The sequence below is a fragment of the Chiloscyllium plagiosum genome, unplaced genomic scaffold (assembly GCF_037043375.1).
Source record: "Chiloscyllium plagiosum isolate Xiang-an unplaced genomic scaffold, Cpla_swu_hap1 HiC_scaffold_48, whole genome shotgun sequence".
Classification (NCBI taxonomy): domain Eukaryota; kingdom Metazoa; phylum Chordata; class Chondrichthyes; order Orectolobiformes; family Hemiscylliidae; genus Chiloscyllium; species Chiloscyllium plagiosum.
In genome coordinates, this window is record NW_028270186.1 from 11,730,148 (window position 1) to 11,744,295 (window position 14,148).

The window sequence follows — 14,148 nt, forward strand, 5'->3', positions numbered from 1 at the left end:
AGGCTCCGGTATCAACTGCGGAGGGCTCAGATAGCACATGGGCCACATCCTGGCGGTGACAATGGCCAGCCCAAACACTCCTTCATTCAGCCTCACCTTTCCATCAAAACAAGGAAGGGCCAGCATACAGAACCTGAGCAGTTGGCCACTCCGTTGTCAAATCAGTGACCTGGCCAAGTCCAAAACTGGCCATCAGGCATGTCAAACAAATAGGAAATATGTACATTCAGGGAAGTTCAAACACCATTTGGCCTCACTAGTCCATGTTGGCTCTTGCTTCCACTTCACATTCATAAAACCTCCATGACACCCCAGACTCTGTTCTGTCCATCCACTCTGGCCAACACCAGGGTGAATGGCACCATTCAGCAGAGCTCTCCAGATGTTGGGTTTGAATGGGGCCCTGACTGAGCCCTCCTCATGGACTGGCTATTTGACCACCTGGGCTCTCACCCTGGAGGAGCAGCATACCCATTCGAGCATCAGAGGGCCAGCAGCTAGGGTTGGAGACCAGCTGGGTACCCCAAGGCATAGCCATCCAGAGAGGCAGCTGCAAACTAACAGTAGCGGCCAGGCAGGGCAGGAGTGCAGGCAGAGGAACCCGTGCTAGCAGCAGGTATGGGCTTGGCTCCCTCTTTGGGATGTGGACCTTAAAGCCCTGACGGAAGTTCCATGGAGCTGGGAGGCTCTGCAATCCTGGAAAATCAGTCTCAAAGCAGCTGCCAGTACCCTTTGGCAAGCACCTGGACAATCCAGGAAAACTTCCTCACAACTTCCCAACACCTGGAATGGTTCACTGAGTTGCCCCTATGTGGCCGCCCCCATCTCTGGGTCCACTCGAGAGACTCAAGAAATTCTGCCTCATTTCCTACTTCATCACCAACACCGAGAGCTGCTGGCTCTCTCCCCTCCTCCTTTCCATTTGAAATCCACCCCCCTTTCTGCTCCATCTTTTAACCATGCAATCTTCATCTGTCAAACTCTCTGGTTTTGTTGAACCTTAAGGTAAGAAGGGCCAGGGGCTGATGGCACAAAAAACATCAACCAGTATCCTGACCGAACGCAGTCCTTATCAATCTGAATGGGGAAAGAGACTCAAGGGGCATCCTGTCATCTGGGCAGCACTGGCTGGGCCAACGGTTATGCCCATCCCTAGTGCTCCTGGAATAGGTGGGGATGAGCTGCCTTCTCGAACCGCTGCAGTCCACCTGCTGTGGGTTTACCCACAATGCCCTTAGGGAGGGAATTCCAGGATTTTGACCCAGTGACAGTGAAGAAATGCCGATATATTTCCAAGTCAGGATGGTGAGTGACTTGAAGGGGAACTTGAACGTGGTGGTGTTCCTATGTATCTGCTGCCCTTGTCCTTCTAGGTGGTGGACGGGCTTTGGAGAGTCAAGAGGTGAGTTACTCACCGCAGTATTCCTAGTCTCCGACCTACTCTTGCAGCTGCTGTGTTTATTTGACGGGTCAAGTTGAGTTTCTGGTAACCCCCAGGATGTTGACAGGGATGGCAGGAGGGGGTGATGATGGGATTCAGTGATGCTCCTGAACATCAAGGAGGCAATGGTTAGTTGGTTTCTTGTTGGAGATGGTCATTGCCTGGCACTTGTGTCGCCTACACATCACTTGCCAGTGATCAGTCGAAACCTGGAAATTGTCCAGGTTGTGCTGTATTTAAACACTAGGTAACTTGACCCTTAAATTAATCAGGCAATACCAAAAAGCTGGATTCAGGGAGCTCCCGTGGCCTGTCCACACAGTCAGAGGCCAATATCCCATCAATGCTGGGACTTCTCCCAAAGGGATAGGGGACAAAGGTTAAAGGGCAGGGGTCGGGCCAAGGTCTCAAGCTCTTGGGAAGGACCCAGGCCTGGCGACAGCTGCACATGTTGGCCCAGAGTAAGAGACCCAGGGCAGGGGCAGAAAGGCCTTGCACCATCATTAATTTGCAAAACAACAAGAAAACCCGGTCATATGCAGAACTCACAGAGAGGGACATCAGAAAGGAACAAAAGGAAAGGGCCACAACCTCAAGTGAAATGTCATGAGGAATTTAATCACAAAAATGGTAAATATCAGAATAACTACAGGTCAACTTTGAAACCAGCATAAACATTTATAAAGAGGAAAAAAAATCATTTATTTAAAAAAAACAATAAATTAGGTAAAGCAGGTTTACTCATGCACAACTCGAAGTGTGATCCCTCAGTGATTTTTCACTCAGAGCAGGGAAAGACCACCCAGAGTGCGAGCTGCAAGGCTGTCTCTGGCACACACTGGTTTACTTTGAGAGCACAGGATACAAACAGGACATAGTGGCTAGAGCAACTCTCACCCACAGGAAAGGCAACAGTCTGATGAGACCTGCAATCAATGTTACCAGCTCAAAGACACTGAATCTCCAGGGTAGGGGGATTTTCGTCAAACCCGTTCTGTGGAATGAGGACAACTGTGTGCCCAGAGGCTGAGGGGTCAGAGTGGAAAACCAAACACGCAACAAGTGGTGGCAGAGCAGACCGGGAGAAACAGACTCCACAGCTAAGGGGAACGACAGGTCACAGACTTACAATAACTGTTACAAAAAATAAAAAATACCCAAAAGGCAAAAGCAAAAACAAAAAAATTCTCATACTCAAGTCGATACGGCTGTGCCTGAGAGGCTGGGTTTTAATTGTCACTCACAAAAAGGAGCTGCTGTTGGTCTGTTGAGGAGACATGGGAGTAAGGGTAATAAAACTTTCTTCCCAAGAGCCAGTGCAGAGACAATATGGCCTCGTGTGCTGTCATGTCTGACACATGCTTCGTGTGGGAACATTTACCAAGACACTGCAGCTTCACAGACAGGCCTGTAACCTGTCCACAACCAGCATTTCCTGAGGGGGTGTCAGAGGGGCAGCAGTAGGAGAAAGTGAGGGTGGGAGAGTAGTCCTCTCTCCTGCCACTGACCAGTGTGACTACAGTAACCTGACATGGCTTGCTGATGTGCCCACTAGCTGGGAGAGAGCAGCACACAGTGCTTGTATTGACCAAAGTCTGTGCTGTTGCTGCTCATGCGACGCATCCTGGTTTGCCCACACTGCTTGCTTTCGCACTGTGGGCTTGGTTTCTACTGCTCACAGGAAGCAATGCTGTTGGAGCCAACCAGCATGAGTGGGCTGTGGGGGGAGGCAATCTTCATTGTAATGGCGCCGTGCCCAACCACTGACATCAGCAACTTCATACCGACTACCCTGTACAATGGGAGGGGTTACTATTGGGTGAGTAGGGTTTCACTGAACATCAAACTCCTGATGGGGGGGGGGGGGAGCGACAGGCTGTTCCAGTCAGATAGGCCTTCACCCAGTTTCCTCAGATTTCTCAATGTGGCAGATTACTGGAACCCCCTCTTGGTGTTGGCAGTGTGGCATTAGCTCTGTCACTGGCACATCCTGACCCCAGTGGAGGGGTGGGGGGATTGAAATCCGAGTGATTCGGCTGCACAGACAGGATGACCCAACACCCCTGTCTTGGCAATGGGGTATCTTTCAGAAAGGTGCAACAGAAACCTGTTGTTGTTGTTGTTGTTTCAGAGTGCCAACTTTCTCAGCTGGTGTCACAACTCCCATGTGGGATATCCCACAAGGGAGAGAAAAACCAAACATTGAAAACACACCAATGTCCACAATGATATCCCGTCTGACCAGTGAATTCAGAGGCTGATACTCAGACCCAACTCTCTGCTATCCTATGTCCCCATGATAGAACAGATCCAGCTCCAATATATTTCCTTTATTTATGGCAAATCCCAAATTCATCACCAGAATGCCCTCATCTCTGAACCCCTTTTTTACTGACAGACTGCAGAAAGCCCAAGCTAACAACAAAGCCAAGACACAAACAGATTATCTATATGTTAACTCCTACAGGTACATATCCTGGGGACCACCTTTTCTCTTTACAAAAAAAAAAATTCATGTAAATATATTTATATTTATACATATTTGGCTATATTTACAAAGTAAGTCGAGCTGTATTCTGCACCCTGTTGGAGTCAGGTTCCCAAGTGTAAAAGGCATGGCATCAGTTAGTGTCTGTTTACACGCATCAGTTAGTGTCTGTTGGTCCCCTACCAGAACACCAGCTCTGAGACACAGGGAGAAACAGGCAGCAACTTCAGTGTAGTCCACAGCGAGACAGTGCAGGGGAGATTGGGGTCAATGGAAGATCCCTCCATGTCCTTGTCGAAAGTCCCCCCGAGTCCTCCACTCCATGTAGAGCCTTTCTCCCCAGTGACAGGAGGTTGACCATCCCTCCGACTCTGGCTCCAAGTCCACCAGTTTGGTCAGATTTGTCTGAATGAAGCTGCCTCTTGTAGGCCTGTCGACCAGGGGGAGAGGGAGTGGTGGGGGGGGGGGTCAGCAGGCAAAGGCGCTCAACACAGTCCAGCTCCTCAAGGCTGCCATTGCTGCCTGTCCTCCCCCAGAATGCTTTAGGATGGCTGAGATCACCTCAGGAAATGGCTCATGGCTTTGTCGAAACAGGGGAAGCTGGCAGACGTTGGTCAACAGTGGTGGGAGGAGCCTCAGAGGGCAAGACCGCACAAACATCCACAGGCCACGACACACGGCTGTGCAGAGAAACCAGGTTTGACTCAGTGGGTAAGATGGCTAGCTCGAGGAGTTCTGCTGGACTGGAACAAGATGTCACAGTCTCAGTGTTTCCGCTTGAGGCATCCGTTACTGTGCCCCGGATACTTGGGAAGGCAGGGTTCCTCTGGCAGAGGCTCATGAGAGAAGACTGAATCTTCACCAGAGGAGCATGTGGAACTTCTCGTATCCGGGAAGCTGGGTGAGTACTGATCCAAGGAGACAGACAGGTCCAGGTAGTCCTGCAAAGCCAACAAGACAAAATAAGCAATGAACTCAATCTCCAAATAAACACCGTGACTCGCCAGGAACTGAGAGGCTCCACCAAGACAGCAGAAATGTGCGAGGCCTGATTGTAAGCTCGGCCAAGTTAACCAAACTCTGCAGGGTCTGTAAGCACACGTCATCCAGGCTATTCCAAGAGCTCTTTGTAAATGGTCTTTCTCAGCTCTCCTCAGATCGCTCTTTACAACACTCTGTCTCAGGCAGCTGAAAACTTGCCTTTCACCATTCCCTTCCCAAAGCCAAATATTATTGTTTCTTTCGCCCAGTGTGATCGTATGTTTGGATTATGTCCACACAGTAGCATTTAAAAACAGGCAATTTCAGTTCTCCCCGCCTCAGAATACGCCCGGCAGCTATTTCTGAATTTGGGCCTTTCCTTTCTGACAGCTGTCCCCCCGGTAGGCCAGAGGGGACAATGGCTGACAACATGCGAGTCAGTTCAAAGCCCAAAATTATCTGCTGTTGTGGGCTCCATCCTCTGGCATGGAAACAGATGCTTCTAGAAGCTTTGGGAATCTGCTGAGTGAGGGTAAGGCAGTGTCAGGTTGAAGCCATTCCTCAGGAGGATAATCCCCCCCCTCCACATGTAAAACCACTATGGCCATCGCCAGTGTCTGACCTGGCCAGTGTGGATGACTCATGTGAGTGAGAGCTCTGGGCCAGTGGAAAGTTACTGTCACCGCGTGCTCACCAACATGGCCGACTGTCACCCCGTGCTCACCAACATGGCCGACTGTCACCCCGTGCTCACCAACATGGCCGACTGACATCCCGTGCTCACCAACATGGCCGACTGTCACCGCGTGCTCACCAACATGGCTGACTGTCACCCCGTGCTCACCAACATGGCCGACTGACATCCCGTGCTTATCAACATGGCCGACTGTCACCCCCATGCTCACCAACATGGCCGACTGTCACCCCGTGCTCACCAACATGGCCGACTGTCACCCCGTGCTCACCAACATGGCCGACTGTCACCCCCGTGCTCACCAACATGGCCGAATGTCACCCCGTGCTCACCAACATGGCCGACTGTCACCCCGTGCTCACCAACATGGCCGAATGTCACCCCGTGCTCACCAACATGGCCGACTGTCATCCCGTGCTCACCAACATGGCCGACTGTCACCCCGTGCTCACCAACATGGCCGACTGACATCCCGTGCTCACCAACATGGCCGACTGTCACCGCGTGCTCACCAACATGACCGACTGTCACCCCGTGCTCACCAACATGGCCGACTGACATCCCGTGCTCACCAACATGGCTGACTGTCACCGCGTGCTCACCAACATGGCCGACTGTCACCCCGTGCTCACCAACATGGCTGACTGTCACCCCACGCTCACCAACATGGCCGACTGTTACCCCGTGCTCACCAACATGGCCGACTGTCACCCCGTGCTCACCAACATGGCCGACTGTCACCCCGTGCTCACCAACATGGCCGACTGTCACCCCATGCCCACCAACACGGCCGACTGTCACCCCGTGCTCATCAATAGACTGGGGCTGCTGTTCCACCTCAGCTCCCCTGTCTATCAGTGTTGGACAGGCAGAGGGTTGGGCTGGTACAGGCCAAATGTCTCTCACACATGCTCTCAGTTCTCCCCAGCCAAAACCCATGCCTCACCTGGTTGGAAGTCATTGCCAGAATCCTGTCCAGGTCTTCGACCAGCTGCTTGAAGGTGGGTCTTTGGGAAGGCATTACATGCCAGCAGTCTCTCATTGTCATGTATCTGGGCAGGAAGAGGAAGCACATTCAGTCCAGTCAACCCCACCCTGCAAAGCAAGATCCCACTGCCACACAGGTCCACTTCACTCGTCTGGTTTGGAGTGACTACCAAAGCCTCAACACTGCAGCCAGTGAAAAGAGAGTTCAGTTCAGTCACAGGTCAGTATTCTGGAGGTGATGGTCAAAAAGAGGGCTTCCTCCACACAGGCAGCACCTCAGCAAGATTCCCTTAATTCCCCAAAGCAAAACACTGCAAACACCCTGGAGATTTCCTTTGGTGAGTGCTTCAGAACTTGACTTGAGGAAGGGGCAGAGTGAGAACAGAAGGGGACAGGAGACAAGTGTCTCATTGGCTTCAGTGAATAAAACAACCAACATTTCAAAGCACTTAGGTGATGTGATGTCATGGAATCGAGCTGGTGAAGAATGGGGTCCAGTTTGATAAGGCCCCCTGCCTCAGGTCTCTGCACCAGGCGGTGTGGATCTCAGATCAGAACAAACAGAGCCAGAGGACCTCAGTAAACAGCAGAACAGGCTGATGGGTCAGACACTGTCTTTGGTCACAAACATAAAGCAGCTCCCGGGATGTCACCGTCAGCTGCCCCTCCTCTTTCCAACCACTATTCACCTGCACAATACTCAGTACACCCCAACCTCCCAGCTTTGTCTCTCTGAAGCACGGAGGACCATTTCAAATCGATCTCTGCAATGTGATCAGCTGCCTGCCTGGTGCACCTCATCTATGGGACAGATCGGTCATACAGGGGGTCCCGGATCACTAGATGGAGCCTGGCAGCTGGCTGGTTGGGTCTGGCCAGGGGCACGGTGTGCGGTTTACTACAAGGGCGCTGCCCACCCCACCTTACCACCACTCCCCAAGCAGGGCTCGTCCTGTGAAAACCTGGTGCTTGCTAACTGTGGGAGAGAAACAGCTTACTGTTCAACTGGAACTTTCCTCAGTGAACACAGAACAGTACAGCACAGGAACAGACCCTTCGGCCCACCATGTCTGTACCGACAATGATGTCATTCTAAACTAATCCCATCTGCCAGCACATGGTCTGTATCCCTTTACTCTCTGCCTGCTCAGGAGCCTGTCCAAATGCTGCTTAAATGTTGTCATCATATCTGCTTTCCAACCACCCCCCTCCCTCCCCCTGGCAGCATGTTCCAGGTACTTAGTACCCTCTGTGTCAAAACCTTTGCTCACACACCTCTTTGAAGCTTTCCCTCTCTCACGTTAAACCTCTGCCCCCTGGCTATTTGACATTTCCATCCCAGGGAAAAAGACTTGGACTCTCCGTCCTGGCCAGGTGTGCCCTGATTTTGTGGGTATTTTCTAATCGATCTGCTCAGAGATGTTATTATATTCCTCTGGTGGAGGTGGGACTTGCTGTATCAAAAGCACTCCTATCAGGTCGCCCTTTAACCTCCAATACACTCGCAAAAACAACCCAAGCTTAGCCAACCACTCCATATTGCTAATACACTTCAATCTAGGCAACACCCATTTTAAAACCCTCTCCAAAGCATCCAGAACCTTCCGGTAGTGTGGTGACCCAGAGCTGTATGCAATATGCCAAACACGGCCTAACTGAAGTCTTATACAGCTGCAACACAACTTCCCAATTTTACCCTCAATGCCCTGATGGATGAAGGTGAGCCCATTATACACCTTCTATACCACCTTATCCACTTGTCCGAGAGTCATACAGCTGTTCAGCACAGAAACAGACACTTCGGTCCAATTCATCCATGCAGACCAAATATTTTGAATTAATCTAGTCCCACCTGCCAGCACCCGGCCCATATCCCTCCAAACCCTTCCTATTCATATACCCATCCAAATGCCTCTTAAATGTTGCAATTGTACCAGCCTCCACCACTTCCTCTGGCAGCTCATTCCATACACGTACCACCCTCTGTGTGAAAAAGTTGGAATGCCATGTTAGTCTCAGTGCCCATGTCTCGGTGGGAGAACACCATGTTAAGTTTACACTTGCTGTCCTCTCCAGCCGAGTCCTTCGGACATTACCAAAGTGGTGGGATGGAGGTGACTGCTTCCATCTCCAGCTCCCTCTGTAGCATACCCCAGCCACACCCCAGTGTGTCCTCTTTACTCACAGCTCATTGGTGCAGTTGGAGGGCTTGTCCATCCTGTGTCCCTCCTTCAGCAGCTTAAAGAGCTCCTCGACAGGAATGCCAGGGTACGGTGAGCCGCCCAGTGTGAAGATCTCCCAGAGCAGCACACCAAAGGACCAGCTGAGGGGGGGAAGAGGAACAACAGCTTCTGGTCAGAGCACCAACTCACAGAGACCCTGCAGAGGGCAGTGATTCACAACATATTAGGGCACTCGCCCACACACACTCTCACTCACACACACACAGATGCAACAGACACACACACAGAATCACATACAGACACACACACATACACAGACCCACACCCACACAGACACACATGTGCAAAACGGGCTGTTGGGCCCTCAACGACAATCAGGCAGTTGGCAAAATTGCACCCCTTTGGACCATTCTCCGCTCTGGCAATAGGCTGGGCACTCATTGCAGTCTCTCTCCTGTTACCAGTGGCTCAGGAGGCAGACATGAGGCTGCATCTCAAACTCTCCCTTGCCCCACTCTGGGAGATACCAGCCACTTGGCAAGTCAGGAACAACAGGCCACAGGCCTGACTCCTGCTGTTCACGAGCTCCACTGGTTTGGCCTGGAGCCTGGAGCTTCTCTCAACCAACCCTTCACCCCCCCCCCTATGTTCAATGCCAAAACCTACCCCCTTTCCCCTTGCCCCACAACTCCTTTCAGATCCTCCTTAGGACAGCACGGTGGCTGAGTGGTTGGCACTGCTGCCTCACAGCACCAGGGTCCCAGGTTCGATTCCAGCCTCAGGTGACTGCCTGTGTGGAGTTTGCGCATTCTCCCCGTGTTTGAGTGAGCTTCCTCCGGGTGTTCCGGTTTCCTCTCACAATCCAAAGATGTGCAGGTCGAGGTGGACTGGTCATGGGAAATTGCCCAGAATGTCCAGCGATGTGCAGGCTAGGTGGGTTAACCATGGGACATGCAGGGATGGGTGGGGGGGGGGGGGTTGTCAGAGGGTTGATGGGCTGAATGGCCTGCTTCAATGATAAAAGATATTAACTCCGTTAACCCTACTCTTGCTCAGCCTTGTCAATTGCCCAAGTCAGGGTCAACGGGGGTGCAATCATGTTCCTGTGAAGGGAGGGATTGGAAGATTACGGAAGCTTCTGGTAATGTTGTTATTTCATCCACCTGGCAGGGTCAGGGTAGTTCATCCCTTTGGCGGTACTTACACGTCACTCTGATGTGTGTAAAACCGATCAAACAAAGCTTCGGGGGCCATCCATTTGACAGGCAGCCGGCCCTGAAAAACCAGTGAGCAGGATTAAACAAGGTGTGAAGAAACGCAGTGAGACCTTCAACATGTGAACACAACCGAGTAAGAACACAAGACACTCTCCCAACAGCATACATCTCAACAAAAGGCCAACCCTGTGCGAGCAGCGGGTGAGACACGAGCTCCCAGCATCATGTCCCTGTTTGACAGCAGGCTAACACCGCCATGGGTGCCCAGTGTTTCCATCTGTTCAGCACGGATGGTGGGACAACAGAGCCTGGGGAGGGGTGTGTGCAAGATTCTGACTGTATTGGGCACATGGTGCATGATCAATGATTTCACCCTAGGATTGAGGCCAGGTCTTCAGGTCGCACCAGAGGCAAGCGCAATGCTTTTGGGTCATGTTACGTGTCAATCGAATCTTGCTCATGTCCCCCTTGGCGTCCTGAGCAGAGATCTGGAGTCCGTCATGTCAAAAGGAGACAGTGTCATTGGAGAAGCTGGATTTAGAAATACCAAACTGGGACCCACTTATCAGGACAGGTTGAACAGACTGGGGGCCCTTTTCCTGCGCAAAGCCAGTGACCTGATGGAAGTTGTCAAACTTGAGAAAGGATTTGGGTGGGGTGGAAAAGAGACCTGCTTTCATTTACACATTGTGCCAAAGTTAGAAGCCAATAAAAAAAATCACCCATGCATTGATTGAATTGCGACTTGAGTAAAGTGGTTAAGCATGTGGAAGCCAATCTGCAGCGAGACACTGTCCAGGGGATGGTCAACGAGGATGGGTTCAGGATTTGATGGACAGCAAACCGAAAGTGGGGAATTCGAACGTGGCAGACAGGTCGTGACTGAACATAGCCAACTCCAACCCTGAGGAGAGATTCCACTGGGTACCTGAGGAGACAGCCGGGATCTGGGCTTGGCTGAGGATTGCTCCAACATCCTCGAGAGACCTCCTCTTGTGCTGTGTGGTCTTCCAGACCCAAACAATTAGGATTGCAAAGTGGAACTCTCCGTAAAGCAGGCATGATGAGCTGAGGCATGTCCCAGTCTTCCTCTATGATGATGATGATGATGATGCAAGAGGCCACTCATCCCATCTAGTTTACACCAGCCCTCAGAAAGAGCAATCAGTTTCTCTCACTCCTTTTAGTGTGTTTGTCCTTAACGATTTATTCACCTGCCTTTCACAAACTACCGACAAAATGGTTGCTCAAACCTCAATGGCTTCACTGGCCAATCTTGGGTGGAAGCCACCAGCTTTCATGGACCTTCCAACCACCTGCGCCATCCTCATGACCAACAGCCAAGCTCCAGGCTTTCAGGAACGTCTCTCCCAGGTCATGGAGAAAGACTCTGCAACTCTGCTCTTCCCCAACGCACATATAGTCAAAAGGTGAAGACTAGTTTTGGGTGTGCCCTAGTCCCTGCTCCACACCCTGCTGGACTGAACTGCTGGAAAAATAACAATCCTGTCATCCACCCCCACCCCCCCAGTGACCACTCACCAGATGACCGTCTCAGGACCTCTGCTTGGCCTTGCTACCTGATCAACTCAATGACACATGCTGAATAAACACAGTGGGGAAGAATCCTGCAGCAGCTAACTCACCTCCTGACTCCACAAAGCCTGGCCATCAAGGTACAGTCAGCAATGTCAACTGCTCGCAAAAACAACCCTGAGCTTTCAGTTAACTGCAACTCTACAGCACAGAAACAGACTCCTCGGTCCAACCCATCCATGCCGACCAGATATCCCAACCCAATCTAGTCCCACCTGCCAGCACCCGGCACATATCCCTCCAAACCCTTCCCATTCATATACCCATCCAGATGCCTTTTAAATGTTGCAGTTGTACCAGCCTCCACCACTTTCTCTGGCAGTTCATTCTATACACGTACCACCCTCTGCGTGAAAGAGTTGCCCCTTAGGTCTCTTTTATATCTTTCCCCTCTCAAGCTAAACCTATGCCCTCTAGTTCTGGGCTCCCCCACCCCAGGGAAAAGACTTTGCCTATTTACCCTATCCATGCCCCTCATGATTTTATAAACCTCTATAAGGTCATCCCCCAGCCTCTGACCCTCCAGGGAAAACAGCCCCAGCCTGTTCAGCCTCTCCCTATAGCTCAGATCCTCCAACCCTGGCAACATCCTTGTAAATAATTTCTGAACCCTTTCAGGTTTCAGAACATCTTTCCGATAGGAAGGGACCAGAATTGCACACAATATTCCAACAGTGGCCTCACCAATGTCCTGTACAGCCGCAACATGACCTCCCAACTCCTGTACTCAATACTCTGACCAATAAAAGAAAGCATACCAAACACCTTCTTCATTATCCTATCTACCTGCGACTCCACTTTCAAGGAGCTATGAACCTGCACTCCAAGGTCTCTTTGTTCAGCAACACTCCCGAGGACCTTACCATTAAGTGTATAAGTCCTGCTAAGATTTGCTTTCCCAAAATGCAGCACCTTGCATTTATCTGAATTAAACTCCATCTCCACTTCTCAGCTCATTGGCCCATCTGGTCCAGATCCTGTTGTAATCTGAGGTAACCCTCTTCGTTGTCCCCTACACCTCCAATTCTGGTGTCATCTGCAAACTTACTAACTGTATCTCTTATGCTCGCATCCAAATCATTTATATAAATGACAAAAAGTAGAGGGTCCAGCACCCATCCTTGTGGCACTCCACTGGTCACAGGCCTCCAGTCTGAAAAACAACCCTCCACCACCACCCTCTGTCTCCTACCTTTGAACCAGTTCTGTATCCAAATGGCTAGTTCTCCCTGTATTCCGTGAGATCTAACCTTGCTAATCAGTCTCCCATGGGGAACCTTGTCGAACGCCTTACTGAAGTCCATATAGATCACATCCACTGCTCTGTCCTCATCAATCTTCTTTGTTACTTCTTCAAAAAACTCAATCAGGTTTGTGAGACATGACTTCCTACGCACAAAGCCATGTTGACTATCCCTAATCAGTCCTTGCCTTTCCAAATACATGTACATCCTGTCCCTCAGGATTCCCTCCAACAACGTGCCCACCACTGAGGACAGACTCACTGGTCTATAGTTCCCTGGCTTGTCCTTACCACCCTTCTTAAACAGTGGCACCATGTTTGCCAACCTCCAGTCTTCCGACACCTCACCTGTGACTATTGATGATACAAATATCTCAGTAAGACGCCCAGCAATCACTTCTCTAGCTTCCCACAGAGTTCTCGGGTACACCTGATCAGGTCCTGGGGATTTATCCACCTTTAACCGTTTCAAGACATCCTGCACTTCCTCCTCTGTAATATGGACATTTTTCAAGGTGTCACCATCTATTTCCCCACAGCCTATATCTTCCATATCCTTTTCCACAGTAAATACTGATGCAAAATATTCATTTAGTATCTCCCTCATTTTCTGTGGCTCCACACAAAGGCTGCCTTGCTAATCTTTGAGGGGCCCTATTCTCTTCATAGTTACCCTTTTGTCCTTAATATATTTGTAAAAACTCTTTGGATTCTCCTTAACTGTATTTGCTAAAGCTATCTCATGTCCCCGTTTTGCCCTCCTGATTTCCCTCTTAAGTATACTCCTACTTCCTTTATACTCTTCTAAGGATTAACTCAATCTCTGCTGTCTATATCTGACATCTGCATCCTTCCCTTTCTTAACCAAACCCTCAATTTCTTTAGTCATCCAGCATTCCCTATACCTACCAGCCTTCCCTTTCACCCTGACAGGAATATACTTTCTCTGGATTCTTGTTATCTCATTTCTGAAGGCTTCCCATTTTCCAGCCGTCCCTTTACCTGCGAACATCTGCTTCCAATCAGCTTTTGAAAGTTCTTGCCTAATACCGCCAAAATTGGCCTTTCTCCAATTTAGAACTTCAACTTTTCGATCTGGTCTATCCTTTTCCATCACTATTTTAAATCGAATAGAATCACTGGCCCCAAAGTGCTCCCCCACTGACACCTCAGTCACCTGCCCTGCCTTATTTCCCAAGAGTAGGTCAAGTTTTGCACCTTCTCTAGTAGGTACATCCACATACTGAATCAGAAAATTGTCTTGTACACACTTAAGAAATTCCTCTCCATCTAAACCTTTAACACTAAGGCAGTCCCA

At 50.4% G+C, this 14,148-nt stretch overlaps 1 protein-coding gene across 3 annotated transcripts in view; it reads right to left on the reverse strand.

The window, feature by feature from the left end:
* Positions 1–2,033: 2,033 nt before the first annotated feature.
* The window catches only part of LOC122543124 (fibroblast growth factor receptor 1-like), a 146,473-nt gene continuing 134,358 nt past the window's right edge, over positions 2,034–14,148 (reverse strand). For all 3 annotated transcript variants that reach the window (XM_087984353.1, XM_043681460.2, XM_087984354.1), the window contains exons 15-18: positions 9,979–10,049; positions 8,777–8,914; positions 6,551–6,656; positions 2,034–4,870 (exon numbers count right to left, since the gene is read on the reverse strand). In XM_087984353.1, coding sequence (XP_087840479.1) covers positions 4,694–4,870; positions 6,551–6,656; positions 8,777–8,914; positions 9,979–10,049 — 492 coding nt within the window. In that variant the 3' untranslated portion in view covers positions 2,034–4,693. The remainder of the gene's footprint in view (positions 4,871–6,550; positions 6,657–8,776; positions 8,915–9,978; positions 10,050–14,148) is intronic.